Here is a 16,367-nt window from a genome sequence, read left to right as displayed (position 1 = left end):
CTCTCTTTGTGGCATTTTTAAGGATTTCTTTTTAATGTTTAATTAAAGCAGCAACACTACATCCTCCTCCCCCTTTTTATTTTTTTATTTTCTTCTTATTAATAGATGTAAAGCATGTGACAGTGTATAATTCTACATTCTTACCTGTGCTGTCAACCGCTTGTGCTCCTTTTATAAATCTGGAAAAATCCTGGTTGTGTGCCTAACGAAATGGCCGCCTTTTAACTTTGTGCTGCAGTCTGTGAAATGTTGCAGCTGAAATGTAACATTATATTACCAAGTGTAACACAGCTACCAGAGCAATAGACAGTATGCTGTTTGGAACACAGCAGCAGAACCATTTGTAATACTTTGTTGCCAATAGGCAGAGCTCAAAAAGGTGTGTGAGAGCCTGTTTCAATGGAATTGGTGGATATGACTTTCTAAATGGTTGTTGTAAAAACCAAAAGTATGATTAGTACATTCATAAAATTATTAAAAATGGCATTAGAAGTTAAAATAAATGTAGACAGTATTATATATTACTACAAAATCGATATATATATATATATATATATAAATATATATTTCAAAAAGAAGCATGATATAAGAAAATAACCATATTAAAAATACAAAATACAAAATAAAGGAAAACGAAAATATAAAGCACCAAATATTTAAATCATTCTTTAAACAATAACCAATATTTTTATATGTTTAATATTATTATTTTTATATATTTTAAGATTGATATTTTGTTCAGCAATATATATATTTTTTATAAACATATATTTTATTTATATTGGTTATTGTTTAAAGAATGATTAGATATTTGGTCACACCCTGGTAGAAGTCGTCGCAACCGCTGACGAAACGCATAGGTTACGTCACTGTGTCTACCAGCTGATTGTGGAGGAGAGCCGAGTAACGTGAGAGGAGTGAAAATTGGCGAACAGCAGTTAGACTCATACCGGCATTTGAGAGCAAGATGCCAGCTTATGTGTGTGAGTTATTCAACATAGCAGTACAGCAGTGAAGATCTACCTGCTGCATCAACCTTTGTTTGGAGAAATCTGTCTGTCATGAGGGGGGTATACAGGAGACAGGACAGTGTCTCTAGTGTTACCCGGATCAGCATTACGTGATACTTGCGTCGCGGATTTGCAGGCGCAGCTGACGGAGGGGCGCAGATACCCCTTGGGGTTCATCGCGTTTACACTCATCTGGTGAGACCGTTCCCTTACCCCCCTCTGCCTTTCTCTTTGGATCCTATTTACAGGAAACATCCAACAGCCTGCCACGGATACTTCTACCTTCACATTTGATATATATCAGTCACTCAACTCCCCATTTGTTGCTTCAGCCACAATTCATGTCGGGCAAATAAGTGCTTCATTCATTTAAAGTGCTACTCCCTCACAGTAGATCTGCTGGACATTTTTTGGACACAGTTTTGGACATTTATTTTTCCTCTATTTTTTATCCATATATATTGTTTTATAGTTATTTATGCTTTTTCTGTATTTGTGTCATTTGTACATCCAGTAACCAACCTTTATTTCCTTTATTAACATTTCCCTTATTTTTACAGCCACATAGGAGGATTGCGCTTTATTCTCATTCTCAATTCTTTAGGATAGGCATATCTTTTAGAGCTGCATCCTATGGCTTATTTTCTCCTGACCAGTGCCTGATATTCTTTACACTATATTATGAAATGTCATTATTACTTATACATTCACCTAGTGCTATTTCCAGCACTGATTTGTTTTTTGTGTATGTGTGTATATATATATATATATATATATATATATATATATATATATATATATATATATATATATATATATAAATGTAAATACAACTGTATGCTCATTTGCATGTCTTAGGCAGGTCTGCAACCCCGCCTTTCCCCATTATCACCCAGCACACAGCACTTCCACTGCAGCAAGGGATTCTGGGAAATGACATGCAAATGAGCACACAGTGCCACTTTTGCTTCAAAAACCATTTTTTACATTATATATATATATAATCAAAGGCTCCTTACCAGGCAGACCAGAGAATCCAGGGAATCCAAAGCAGGCACAGCAAGGAAGAGACAGCACACTTGTTAGCAAAAAGAATTGTATTAGTGAAGCAGGCACTCCCTTGATAAAGGTCCTGTTTTTAGGACCGAAACGTTGGTGTTTTGTGCCTGCTTCACTAATACAATTCTTTTTGCTAACAAGTGTGCTGTCTCTTCCTTGCTGTGCCTGCTTTGGATTCCCTGGATTCTCTGGTCTGCCTGGTAAGGAGCCTTTGATTTTATATATATATATATATATATATATATATATATATAGTTCTGTAGTATTAGATAATACTGTCTGCATTCTTGTTTTAACTTCTAATCCCATTTTTTATAATTTTATGAATGTACTAATATATAATTGTATCTACTATATATTTCTGAAAGCACTGTATGTCTGCATGGCCTGTGTCCCTCAGGCCAATGAGATTGCTCCCTTGGGCCGCCCGCCCCCGCACACCTCTCATTGGCCTGAGGCGGAGTGACGGGCCAAAGGTCCAAAACACACACACACACACACACCTCTCTCTGTGTCCCCCCCATCACGTGCGCCACCCTGCACCGGCTCCGGACGGAGGGGAAGCGCGGCCCTCCTACCCCAGCCGCCAACGCTCCCTTACCTCCCCGGCGCTACCTCCCCCTCAGGTAAGTCACTGCACGTCCCGCCTCAGCTTATGGCGCCAGTAACTCTCCACACAGGCCCCAGGCCCACACAGGGCGCTTCCTGCCGCCACCTGCACGCTGGGGGGGGGGGGGAGCGCGAGGCACGGGGGACCAAGTGGGCGCTGGGGGGGGGGAGCGCGAGGCACGGGGGACCAAGCGGGCGCTGGGGGGGGGGAGCACGAGGCACGGGGGACCAAGCGGCCGCCGGGGGGGGAGAGCGAGTCACGGGGGACCAAGCGGCCGCCGGGGGGGGGAGCGCGAGTCACGGGGGACCAAGCGGCCGCCGGGGGGGGGGGGAGCGTGAGTCACGGGGGACCAAGCGGGTGCTGGGGGGGGGAGCGCGAGTCACGGGGAGGGACAGTGTGTGTGGGGGGGAGGGACAGTGTGTGTGTGGGGGAGGGGGGGACAGTGTGTGTGTGGGGGGGGACAGTGTATGTGTGGGGGGGGGACAGTGTGTGTGTGGGGGAGGGGGACACAGTGTGTGTGTGGGGGAGGGGGACAGTGTGTGTGTGTGTGTGTGTGTGTGAGGGGGGGGACAGTGTGTGGGGGAGGGGGGACAGTGTGTGTGGGGGGGGAGACAGTGTGTGTGGGGGGGGGGGGGGGACAGTGTGACTCCCGGGCAACGCCGGGTCTCTCAGCTAGTACTGTATATAACATTGTTCATGTTTTGCTACTTTAAATGCTAATGTTTTCATTACAGTCAAATGAGGAAAATATGGATGGGCTGTAATTCCAAAAGCTGCGCTAGTATGATAAATGTATTTTTCAAATAAGCAGGCTGTGTAAAGAAGGCTATACATAACTTCTTGGAAATTATCATGCAAATCATTCCCTTTGGCTATTGTTTTTTAAAATCACATATATTCTACTTCCTACTCAATTTTGTTTGGAGAATGGAGTACTCAGAACCATTTCAAAGGCTACTACAGTAAGTGCAGGAAACACGATTTCTTCAAAAACCTGGGAGAGTAATAGTTTCTAAGTAATAGAGTGAGGGTTGAGTGGTACTGTAGGACTTTAACAACATACAGTAGCAGAGAACTGATCTGAGCAGCAGATGAGGGTTCTGTATTTAACCAGTATGGAAAAGACTTAAGGAATACTGCCTACATGGCATGTGTGGTATAATAGAGTAATTATTGTTAATCCGAAGTCATGTTTTTTTTTCGTTCGCTACTATTGTGTGATGAGTAATGCGTAGTTCAGATAAGGAAGTTCTTTGTAAATGATGTGTTGCGAGTCTTGGATTGAGAGTAGAACGAGTCACTGGTTATTCATTCATTTGGATTATTGTATTCCCTAGTGTAACTCGTCACAGTCCTGTAAAATATTGGCAGACTTGCAAGAAGGTGATTTACCAACAGAAGTTGCTAATTTACAGCACATAAATTACATACTGTAGTATGACAAAGGTGACTGATATCCCTAATACTTTACAGATTAGCATATACAGGCATACCCCGTATTAATTTACGCAATAGGACTGGAGCATGTATGTAAAGCGAAAATATACTTAAAGTGAAGCACTACCTTTTTCCCACTTTGCGATGCATGTACTGCACTGCAATCGTCATATACGTGCATAACTGATATAAATAACACGTTTGTAACAGGCTCTACAGCAGGGCTGCACAACATACGGCCCCGTGCGGCCCGTGACGGCCCCCTTTCAACCCCCCCCCTTCCCTGGTAAGAAAAGAAGGCTTGCGGCCGCATGCTGTGTGTGTGCCCTCTAGTAGGAGCGCGCTCCAGCAACCTTTGAATGCGCGCGCTTCCCCTAATCTCCCTAACCTCCCTTCCCGGCTCCAGCAGTGTAGCGCGACCCGGAACCCGGGTCTGTTACTAGAGCGCACTTCCCCCTGCTTCACCTCACCGCCAATTTAAATTAGTTTTAGTTGCCGCCATCCACCACCACCTCCTCCTCCTCTTCTTCTTCTTCTGTTGCCGCCGACAACGACTCTGTTGCCACCTCTGCTACCGCCGCCAACATCATCAGGTAGGCATGGGGTGGGGGATTCATTCATTCATGCGGGGGGCTGCTGAAATGACTTGGGGGGGGGGGATGCTGACATGAGAGGGGGGAATGCTGACATGGGAGGGGGGATGCTGACATGGGAGAGGGCTGCTGACATGGGAGGGATGCTGACGGGGGGGATGCTGACTTGGGGGGTGGGGATGCTGACATGGGAGGGGGGATGCTGACTTGGGGGGGATGCTGACTTGGGGGGGATGCTGACTTGGGGGGTGGGGATACTTGGGGGGGGGATGCTGACTTGGGGGTGATGCTGACATGGGAGGGAAGAATGCTGACATGGGAGGGGGGAATGCTGACATGGGAGGGGGGATGCTGACATGGGAGAGGGATGCTGACTCGGGAGGGGGGATGCTGATGGGAGAGGGATGCTGACAAGGGAGGGGGGATGCTGACATGGGAGGGGGGGGGGTCTGACATTGTTGGGGGAGGGGGGATGCTGACATGGGAGGGGGGATGCTGACATGGGGGGATGTTGACTTGGGGGGGATGCTGACTTGGGGGGATGCTGACTTGGGGGGGATGCTGACTTGGGGGGGATGCTGACTTGGGGGGGAGGGGGGATGCTGACATGGGAGGGGGGGATGCTGAGATGGGGCAGGAGGATGCCGACATGGGAGGGGGGATGCTGGAGGGGGAGGGGGGATGCTGACATGGGAGGGGGGATGCTGGAGGGGAGGGGGGATGCTGGAGAGGGGATGCTGACATGGGAGGGGGGATGCTGACATGGGAGGGGGGATGCTGGCATGGGGGAGTTGCTGACATGGGCTGTGGGGGCTGCTGATATGGGCTGTGGGGCCTGCTGATATGGGCAAATTAATTTAATTTGAATGAAAGTATTTTAAATGTAATTTTGTTTCAAGTAAACATCGTAAATAAATGTGTTATTTTGAATAATAAATGCTGTTTTACCCGTGCGGCCGACTCTGTTTTCCTTGTGAGGTGTAGGGGGGGAGAGTGATGTGAGGTGTAGGGGGGGAGAGTGATATGAGGTGCAGCGGGGGAGAGTAATGGGAGGTGCAGTGGGGAGAGTGATGTGAGGTGCAGGGGGGGAAGAGTGATGGGAGGTGCAGGGGGGGAGAGGGATGTGAGGTGCAGGGGAGAGAAGGATGTGAGGTGCAGGGGGGAGAGAGATGGGAGGTGCAGGGGGAGTGATGGGAGGTGCAGGGGGGAGAGTGATGGGAGGTGCAAGGGGGGAAGAGTGATGGGAGGTGCAGGGGGAGAGTGATGGGAGGTGCAGAGGGGAGAATGATGGGAGGTGCAGGGGGTGAGTGATGGGAGGTGCAGGGGGGAGAGAGATGGGAGGTGCAGAGGGGGAGAGGGATGTGAGGTGCAGGGGTGGGGAGAGGGATGTGAGGTGCAGGGGGGAGTGATGGGAGGTGCAGAGGGGGAGAGGGATGTGAGGTGCAGGGGGGGAGAAGGATGTGAGGTGCAGGGGGGAGAAGGATGTGAGGTGCAGGGGGGGAGTGATGGGAGGTGCAGGGGGGAGAGTGATGGGAGGTGCCGGGGGAGAGCCATGGGAGGTGCAGGGGGGGAGGGTGGTGGGAGGTGCAGGGGGGGAGGGTGGTGGGAGGTGCAGGGGGGGAGGGTGGTGGGAGGTGCAGGGGGGAGAGGGATGTGAGGTGCAGGGGGGGAGAAGGATGTGAGGTGCAGGATGATGAGAGGTGCTGGAGGAGAGATGATGATGATGATGATGATGATGATGATGATGATGATGATGATGATGATGATGATGATGATGATGATGATGATGATGATGATGATGATTTTACCTGTGCGCCCAAAAAATTTTTTCCTTGGAGCAGTTCGGCCCTTCTCACTTTACGAGTTGTGTAGGCCTGCTCTATAGTCTCCCCGCTTGCGCACAGCTTCGGTACAGGTAGGGAGCCGGTATTGCTGTTCAGGACGTGCTGACAGGTGCATGCGTGAGTTGCCGTTTGCCTATTGGGCGATATGTCCTAACTCGTGAGTGTACTTAAAGTGAGAGTGTCCTTAAACCGGGGTATGTCTGTAGTGTGATGTATATAAAGTAAATTAGTCACACATCTGGTTACTAAAGTGCTTCTACGAAAATATATATTTGTAACAGGTAGTTTTTACACTTTGAACTTGCATCTATTTCAGCACATTAACAAACAAGGAGTTCTGCACGCAGATGAAAGCTGCAGAATTTACTCTGCTCAAGCAAAAAGAGGGAAATTGATCCAAACAATTGTTGAAAGGGTGGTGCTCACAGGGAATGGATTAACAGTAAGTGAGAGGAAAGATAGAATCCCTTTAGTGTGGCACTAAGGAAAGTGCACCCTAATTAAAACTTACATTTTATTATAGACTGATTAAAATAAATTGTTTGGAGAAACCACATACAAAAAACAAACAAATAGTAATTAAAAGACGGAGAGGTGTGGTAGGGTGTTTAATGGAGGTGTAATTATATATAAATACCTCTTTAGTAAATCTTAATAAACCCTAAAATGTGGGTGATCTCTATACCAAGGTAAGTATAAGTAATCTCTAAACGTCACCGTCACGTGACGTCGGCTCATCGGTGAGGTGTGGGCTATACACTGTCTGAGTGCTTCGTAGACTGCGTCCGTGGGCAGCAAGAGCACTCAGACTCTAGGGCTGATCTCTCCTATATCTGCAGTGAGTGTGGCTTGTCTTACAATAGACTGGTCGATATTATATCAGCTTATAGTAAGGTATATTGATATACTGAGTGAGGTGTGTAGTGGCTATTTCAACTTAGCCATCCTTGTATACAGCCTCACTTTTCATCTAGCTGACAAGCACATTCAACTGCTTTCACTTAACTTAATACCTATGGGCACATAGAGCTAGTCAACACATTTTTATATTGTATTTAAAATACAATGTTCCTATAAAAAAAACAGGTTCTTACAGACAGCAGCTCTGTAAAAAACAGTTTGATACACTATATCAGGGGTGCGCAAACTGGGGGGGGGCGCAAGATTATCTGCAGGGGGTGCGGGGTTTACAGAGGCCCTGCGCGCTTCCCGAAGGCACTTAAATGAAATGCCAGGAAAGAGGCAAAGACCTCTGTAAACCTTACTTACCTTGGTTCAGCCGGCTTCTGTGGAAGCGTCGCCATGGCAACATGACGTCATGACGCCCAGACACCGAGAACCAAGGTAAGGGGTGGAGGTGGGGGTGTGGCGTGGAGAGGAGGACAGTCGGCAAGGGGGTGCAGGGTAAAAAAGATTGCACTCCCCTGCACTATATCATTATACTGTACTTTGGAAGTGAAAATATTCTGGAAAAGAGACAACATTTGAATAGAAGGTTGGATACACAGATATAAAAGAATGAAACCTATTCGATTGTTTGTTTTTGTATTGTTTATTATTTTTCTCCAAGAGAAATTGAGACAACAGCAGATTTTCAGAATGATAAATAAATTCCCTACATAACTCTGGTGACATAATATTAGACAAAGAAAAGAAGACATATTAGGAAAATTGCATCATTCTAACTATTAATTCTGTATTTAAATGTTATATATAAAACATCTCAATGAGAGCAAATGCATTGTGACTTATATCATTCATTCCTTTACTGCTGGCTTCCTAAAGAGTTTATGCTGTACGTAAAAGGATCACTATAGACAACAGAAAGATCCAGGCTACATGCAATATTGTAACAAGAGTTCACCATACAACTGAATTTGAAGCATTACATTTACATTTCTAATAGAAACTGCTAAGGATCTAACATATGGGGGGAAAAAATCTGTACAGTCAACCATTAAAAATTAAATATATCATCCAATCAAACCAAAATTTATTGCTAGAAATAAGTATTTCCATTTTGTGTGACATCCACAAACATGAATGATGCTTCTCATTTTTACATGTTAATAAAAGAATCTCACAATAAAGGCAGGCCAAATGTCCAGGTTTCGTATTGGGCTATGCTGGTCCCTACTTGATCCGGTCTGATGGAAGGCTGTCGGTCAAACATTTGAGCTGCTCTTCTCCCAGCTTAATTTTGTCTTCCAGTTCCCGTTGCTCAAGGATGAGTGCCGATTTCATCTTCACAAAGTGCTCGTAATCTGCTATATTTTCTTCGTTCAGGTAACTTGCCAAAATGTCAAAAACGATACGCTCACGGCGGTCCAAGTTCTCTTTCAATTCTTTTGCATCTTCATGCTGTCTTGTGAGCAGCTTCCTCTTTTCCACCAATGTCCGCTGGGAGAATGAAAGTACATGCGAGTCGATTAGCAATAAAAGATACGGGGAAAATAACATACCAATTACAGATATAACCTATGTTATTGTCTATTTGAGCTATGCTGTCAATCAAAGCTCACATTCGAAATACAAGGGAACCTCTTTGTCCAAGTTATTTTACATTATATCATGTTACCATAGTGGGCAGTGGCAAATTACACATCTGTGCAGATATAACAAAAGACAGAAAAGCCCAATGATGCAGCCAATGTGACAAAACACTTCAATATTCTCTTGAGTAAGGGTCATTTAGTTAAACCCTTTGGCCAAAGCGTTGTAAGCCTGCAAGCCACGTCAAGGCATGACCGGTAAGCAGGCCCTAACACTAACAGTGAAAATTCTCATTTACCTCTGCTGGAGGGAGAATGACCACAGTGGGTCTGTCCTGCACAGGTACATGGAAAAACCTGCCACATAAAAAATGGGGTGGGATGAGCTTAAACCCTGGGAGGAGGGGCCACTAACCTCCAAACGACAGTTACCAGTTGAAAATTAATAGTTTAATAATGAGTTTGCTGGGACTGTGTGCTTATGGTGCGAGCCATTTTGGTTTTGATAGCTGTTTTTAAACCATCATAAAATCATTGATATGTTTGCATTTGCAATGCCCTCTCTAAATGAGATCTTGAAAGCTCATGTAAAGCATTTTCCATGTAAAATAATAATGGTAGTCCAATACTACCTCCAAAAAAATCCGGTTTTAGTCAAAATTGTTAATTTATTGTTCTATGCCAAATTACAGGATCATGCTTTTATTTTTACTGAGAGCAAATTGAAGTGTGCTTCATAATATCTAGCTAGTTAACATTTCACCTAGTTTTAACCTGTACCTTAAAACCAAATCTAACCCCAGAGAAAAAAAGTGCCAGCTGGATGAAACAAAGTAGTCTGCTGAAGATGCTAATGATCAGAGATTCAGAGAAATTGTAAAATATCAGTGTAATTAATGTCTACTCATGTTTTCTGCTTAAATTCTTACTCTCTCTCTCATTTTACTAAAGACATTTGCATTTAATTTGCATTTAATCAGCAACACTTCCAATTTTTTTATGTATATTCTTTGCATTACCTGAACAATTCCGTGCAAGCTCCCCCAATTCAGGAGCTGTTGATGGGGTATTCGCAATCGAAAAGTAAATGCAGGCAATGGCACCAATCAATCAGTGGGAGAGGAATGCCAGTCTCCTTCCAGATTGGATTAGTGCAGGCCTGCACAACATACGGCCCGCAGCGGACCCCCTTCACCCCCCTTCCCTGGTAAGGACAGAAGGAGCGCGCTCCAGCATTAAGTATGAGCGCGCTCCAGCAGTGTCTGTGTGACCGCGCTCCCCGCCTGCTCCAGCAGGGTGACGCGCTTTAGCAGTGTCGCGCGACCCGGAACCTCCTGGGAGGAGGGGGGAGGGCTGCTGACATGGGAGGAGGGGGAGGGCTGCTGACATGAGAGGAGGGGGAGGGCTGCTGACATGGGAGGAGGGGGAGGGCTGCTGACATGGGAGGAGGGGGAGGGCTGCTGACATGGGAGGAGGGGGAGGGCTGCTGACATGGGAGGAGGGGGAGGGCTGCTGACATGGGAGGAGGGGGAGGGCTGCTGACATGGGAGGAGGGGGAGGGCTGCTGACATGGGAGGAGGGGGAGGGCTGCTGACATGGGACGAGGGGGGCTGCTCACATGGGAGGAGGGGGGGCTGCTGACATGGGAGGAGGGGGGGGCTGCTGACATGGGAGGAGGGGGGGCTGCTGACATGGGACGAGGGGGGGCTGCTGACATGGGAGGAGGGGGGGCTGCTGACATGGGAGGAGGGGGGGCTGCTGACATGGGAGGAGGGGGGGCTGCTGACATGGGAGGAGGGGCGGGCTGCTGACATGAGGGGAGGGGGGGGGGGCTGCTGACATGAGGGGAGGGGGGGGCTGCTGACATGGGAAGAGGGGGGGCTGCTGACATAGGAGGAGGGGGGGGCTGCTAACATGGAATGGGCTGAGGGGGCTGCTGACATATGGGGGGGCTGCTGAAATGGAATGGGCTGGGGGGGGGGCTGCTGAAATGGGCTGGGGGGCTGTTGATATGGGCTGTGGTGGACTACTGTGGGTGCTGCTGAAATGAGCTGGGGGGCTGCTGATATGGGCTGTGGGGGGCTGCTGATATGGGCTGTGGGGGGCTGCTGAAATGGCGGTGGAGGTTGCTGTGGGGGGCTGCTGAAATGGGCTGTAGGGGCTGCTGAAATGGGGAGGGGGGCTGCTGTGGGGGGCTGCTGATATGGGCTGTGGGGGCTGCTGAAATGGGCTGTGGGGGCTGCTGAAATGAGCTGTGGGGCCCGACTCTGTTTTTCTTGTGATGGGGGAGAGTGGTGTGAGTTGCAGGGGGGGGGGGGAGTGTGATGTGAGTTGCAAGGGGGGAGAGTGATGTGAGGTGCAGGGGGGGAGAGTGATGTGAGGTGCAGGGGGGAGAGTGATGTGAGGTGCAGGGGGGAGAGTGATGTGAGGTGCAGTGGGGGAAAGTGATGTGAGGTGCAGGGGGGGGGAGTGATGTGAGGTGCAGGGGGGGAGAGTGATGTGAGGTGCAGTGGGGGAAAGTGATGTTAGGTGCAGAGGAGGAAAGTCATCTGAGGTGCAGGGGGGAGAGTGATGTGAGGTGCAAGGGGTGGGATGTGTGTGGTGTGCAGGTGGTATTGTGTGTTTGATGTGGAGGGGGAGTATTATGTGTATGGGTGAGGGGGAGAGATGGGGGTATGAGAGATCTGTGGGGAGTCTCGCAAACGTTGATGATGGGTTTTGGGGGAGATATGAAGATGATGAGGATGATGAGGATGATGATGATGAAGGGTGATTTGGGAGATATATATGAGGATGATGATGAGAGGTGCTGGAGGAAAGATGATGATGATGATTTTACCTGTGCGGCCCAAATCTTTTTTCCTTGGAGCAATTCGCCCTTCTCACTGTACAAGTTGTGCAGGCCTGGATTAGTGTATGTGACACTATTGTATATTGTGTTTAGTTTTAACAGGGAGCGCCATAGTTACTCTGGCCACTGATTGAATTACTGCCAGTGTCACCAGTTTCATTTGCCGTACTGTGTGTGTGTGGATGGAGATAAATAAATATATATATTTATTTAACACCTGCATATCGATTCTGCTTGCGTACGTCTGATTGAAATGTTATCATGGTAATTAGAAGGGAAGGTTTTTTTTTTTTTTTTAATAAATCATATTAGGGAAAAGTCAAGTCTCTTGCACCTAAGTGCTAGAATACATATAGATGTGTTTCAATTCTATTCATGTTTCTGCCTAAATCACCCTGACATGTCTACTTGGTTGACAGTCTGCATTAATTTGAATAGCGAAAAAATGATCAAAATAGATGAGGCGGATTGCTTTACTTTCAGTATTTTGTCAGAAATTTGCAGCTCACTTTGTCACTTACTTTGTATATACGATTTTCAGAATGCATGGATCATTGGATAAAAGCATGGAAATATATTTTATTTGCAACATAAACTCAACATTTCTATTTCGATATACTGTATAAAGTAATAGACGTGTCTCTTTACATACATTGCTCTCAACGGCTCATATTCCAAAAACTCTGATGCTGTTTCTCTATGACAGGGAAGCTGTAGCTCTATTCAATCTTGAGCTACATTTTTGCCATGCATATGAAATAGGGGCTTAATTACTGTTGTTCATTATTGTCTCCTTACCCGCTCCTCAGGAGTGACCGTTTCATCCAAGTTATTCAAAGCGTTTTCTACCCGTGCAAGTCGTCCCGAAAGTGACAACAGAAGGTTGACTATTTTCTCCAGGTCTCCAATGAACATCCTGAACTTATCAAATTCATTGGGTTTGCAGACCTCTTTGACAATGACCTCAACTTCTTCACCCAAGGCATTGTTACACTGGATATCTTCTAAGAGGGTTTCTTTAGCTTCTCGCAGAACCTGCAGCTTCTTGCTGATGCTATCTATCAGTTCTTGCTGTGGAGGACAAAGGTTAAGAACGGATTAAACATTCTATTCTTCTTTACATAACTTCATTTTCTATCACACATAGAGCTCTTTGCAGAATATACAATGTAAAATGCAAGAAAGCCAGATAAGCAGCCATTAGGACACTTTTGATAAGCTCACCCAATAAAATAATTTATAGACTGCAATTAGTACATCAGACACGATGTGGTAAAGTGGGAGATGCGCTTAAACCAATTGGAGAATGTCACGGTCTTTCATAAAATAAATACGGAATACACACAAGATTGCACAATGTATATTCATTTTAAACTTTGTCCAAAAGCAGAAGAAAACTCGCACTCTTTCAATTTCCCATTTAAAAACCTGCATAAAACCTTGTCAAGTGATATTTTGGGAGATATACCGAGGAATAGATGACCACGTAATATGGATCTCTCTGGTTAATTGCCGTAATTTACAGTCAATTGTCGATTTCATCCACTTGTTTAGGTATGCCTGGATGCATGTACAGCATAGAGGGGAAACCGTTTTACAAAAAGGACTGAGGAGGAGAAACTTGCTTTTTCTGAACTACCATCTCGCCCTCAGATGCTGATGCTCACGCACTAATATAATGTTTGTGTAATGCATCAGGAAGCTTTCCTCTCTCACACTTCAGTGGTTAGATTGGGACCAAAAGCCATTTTCTTAATTTACCCTCGATAAAATATATAAAACGATGCTTGTGGTAGACACAAGTGAACGCCAAGAGGATAGCCAATATCATACAAAAGTCTTATATCTGGTAGAGTCTGATATTGTAGTCAATAGGGGAAGTAGAAGTATCCTTGTGGGCAATATTGTGACATTCCAATGTCATCATTAAATAGAAACGTAAATAGTGTTTGATCTAGCTGAACTAGTGTTACCATTTAGTAAAAACTTTATAGACATATAACCTAGCAACAGTCATGTTAAATGGATCCTTTGTAATTCCTATCGACTGGCAAATATTCAAGTGTTAAAAATATTGCCATTAAACTAGAAGAAAATGACCAGAATTGTTTTTTATTTGGATCTTATGCTCTACAGAAAAAAAGATTTAACCTTACACTTGAACTTTCATTAGCAGATTATGGCAGCTAATGTAGGTAGTCCTTTTGGGTCTGTGGATGTCCACCAACACTTAATTTCAACATCTCAACTTCTCATTAACCACCTCCAAAGATAGAAACTTCATTTTCAGTTTGAGGTGAATAGAACACGGTCATTGAAAACAATCCCAAACACTGACAATGTATTATAGCAATTGATTACAATTTACAGTCCCTTATTACCATCTAAATGGATTCTCTTAAGACACTTAATGAAAGAACAATATTACAGGCTTTAGATGCACAGGTTTCAATAAGGATCTCATACTGTAATGTGGAGATCATAAAGTTGGTAAGAGCGTCATAAAAGTAACAATTATCCAACATGGATATATATCCAGAGACCTTTAGAAGGGCTGAGAGGGCCTAAAGCGCCAGTCCTGAATATCGCCACTTGTCAATAGTAATTGTGTTTTATTAACTTTGTTCACCTTTTTTAACCAATTTTTGGTTTTATGATTTGAAATAGAGATGTTTTAACTCGATTTGGAAGTGCTGGGACCATTTCTACAGATAAATATATGTTTCCTGATCATCAAGATGATGAGCGACCAGACCACGAGCACCCAGACTATATATGCTGTTTGGGTGAGTGCTGTCCACAACTGCGATATAAAGTCTATGGATATATATCCTGCTACATATATATGGTATATTTCAGCCCCTTATAGATGGACTGTACCTTTGAACAGCTAAAGTGAAGATGTTTTTCAGCTTAATTATAGCAACCAGATATAACGAGTCTGTGCTCCAGTCTCAGATTTCATAAAAACAGAATATGTACTGGTTGATCTCCATTTTAATCTCCAAATGTATACAACAGGGTTCCTGAAAGCCCTTGAGTTTAGTGGGCATCCCTACAGATTTTCCTGCAAGTTTCAGGTAATTTGAAAACTGTATCAAATATAGAAGAATTTGCAATGCATCTGATCTCAGCCACACTAGTAGAGAGGGTTGGGGTTCCATACAATGCATCTGATCTCAGACACGCTATTAGAGAGTGTTGGGGTTCCTTACAATGCATGTGATATCAGACACACTATTAGAGAGGGTTGGGGTTCCTTACAATGCATCTGATCTCAGACGTGCTATTAGGGAGGGTTGGGGTTGCTTACAATGCATCTGATCTCAGACGTGCTATTAGAGAGGGTTGGGGTTCCTTACAATGCATCTGATCTCAGACGCGCTATTAGAGAGGGTTGCAGTTTCTGTAGAATTTCACAATATAATTTTAGGGATCCGTAACAACAAAAAAAAGGTTGAAAAACACTGATATAGCAACATAAACCAGTGAAGTAATACCTAAGTATTTATGCATGGGATGTAACACCTAAACCTGCTGGAATATACAGCATTATGGCCCATATTGAATGTGCAGTGAAGCCATAAGAGCTACTATGCAATTTGACGCTTTGAAAGATCATTCTATATATAGAGAAGAGATGTGGTAAATGGTAATAAACGGCAATGAAGCATAGTCTTTTTGGTTAATATACCAGGTTAATGGACATTTTTAAATCTACAAAGCATGCAATAAAATGTTAAATAAACGGTCAGTGACTAGAGTTCATATATAGATTCAATTTTCTAAAGACTAGAAACAGGTGCAAGTTTGTGAATTTGGGAAATTTGGTACATTCACAATAGGCAAAAAAAAAGTCACGAATGATACGTATGCATTTATAAAAGAAAAATGCAGACTGAATATTTTACTTAAAGTGCACATCTGACAAAATTTTCACAAACACTGTGCAGATTTTTTTGGCAAAAGTCTACGTATTGAACCCATAAAAAAAAAATTAGATGTATATATTGTTTGACTTTGTGGGGGTTATTCATTAAACTGCAATAGTACTAAATCGGGCATGCAAACTGCCATTGAAGTCAACGGGAGTGTCTACAAAGTAGTGCCCCGCTCAGCACTATCGAAGTTTAATGATTACCCGCTGTGAATCAAGAATTAGCCTTCACTTAAACATTGAGCTGCCTGGTCAATAACCTCAAAAATTGTTTGGGAAAATGTGTGATGTAAAGGTGACAGGCTGTGTACTCATTCGCATGGTATTACCCAGAATCTGTGGCTGCAATGTGCGGAGATAATGGCGAAAGGCATGGGGTGCAGACCTGTCTGAGACATGTGACTGTGCGCACAAGTGGGATGTTTATTTGCCATGATAACAATCTCAACAGGTTCACACATCTCTACTAAAGATATGTGGAGATGTGGGGCGTAGAGGAATTTGCAGTGCTTACAAGTATCACTTGTATACGCA

At 44.8% G+C, this 16,367-nt stretch overlaps 1 protein-coding gene across 6 annotated transcripts in view; it reads right to left on the bottom strand.

Moving 5' to 3' along the window:
* Positions 1 to 8,086: 8,086 nt before the first annotated feature.
* SHROOM2 (shroom family member 2) overlaps positions 8,087 to 16,367 on the bottom strand; it is a 313,178-nt gene continuing 304,897 nt past the window's right edge. For all 6 annotated transcript variants that reach the window (XM_075589388.1, XM_075589387.1, XM_075589390.1 and 3 more), the window contains 2 exons: positions 12,695 to 12,967; positions 8,087 to 8,953 (listed from right to left, as the gene is read on the bottom strand). In XM_075589388.1, coding sequence (XP_075445503.1) covers positions 8,687 to 8,953; positions 12,695 to 12,967 — 540 coding nt within the window. In that variant the 3' untranslated portion in view covers positions 8,087 to 8,686. The remainder of the gene's footprint in view (positions 8,954 to 12,694; positions 12,968 to 16,367) is intronic.

This window comes from Ascaphus truei, chromosome 3, assembly GCF_040206685.1.
Source record: "Ascaphus truei isolate aAscTru1 chromosome 3, aAscTru1.hap1, whole genome shotgun sequence".
NCBI lineage: Eukaryota > Metazoa > Chordata > Amphibia > Anura > Ascaphidae > Ascaphus > Ascaphus truei.
Note: the sequence above shows the minus strand (reverse complement) of the source record. Positions and strands in the feature narration are given on the sequence as shown.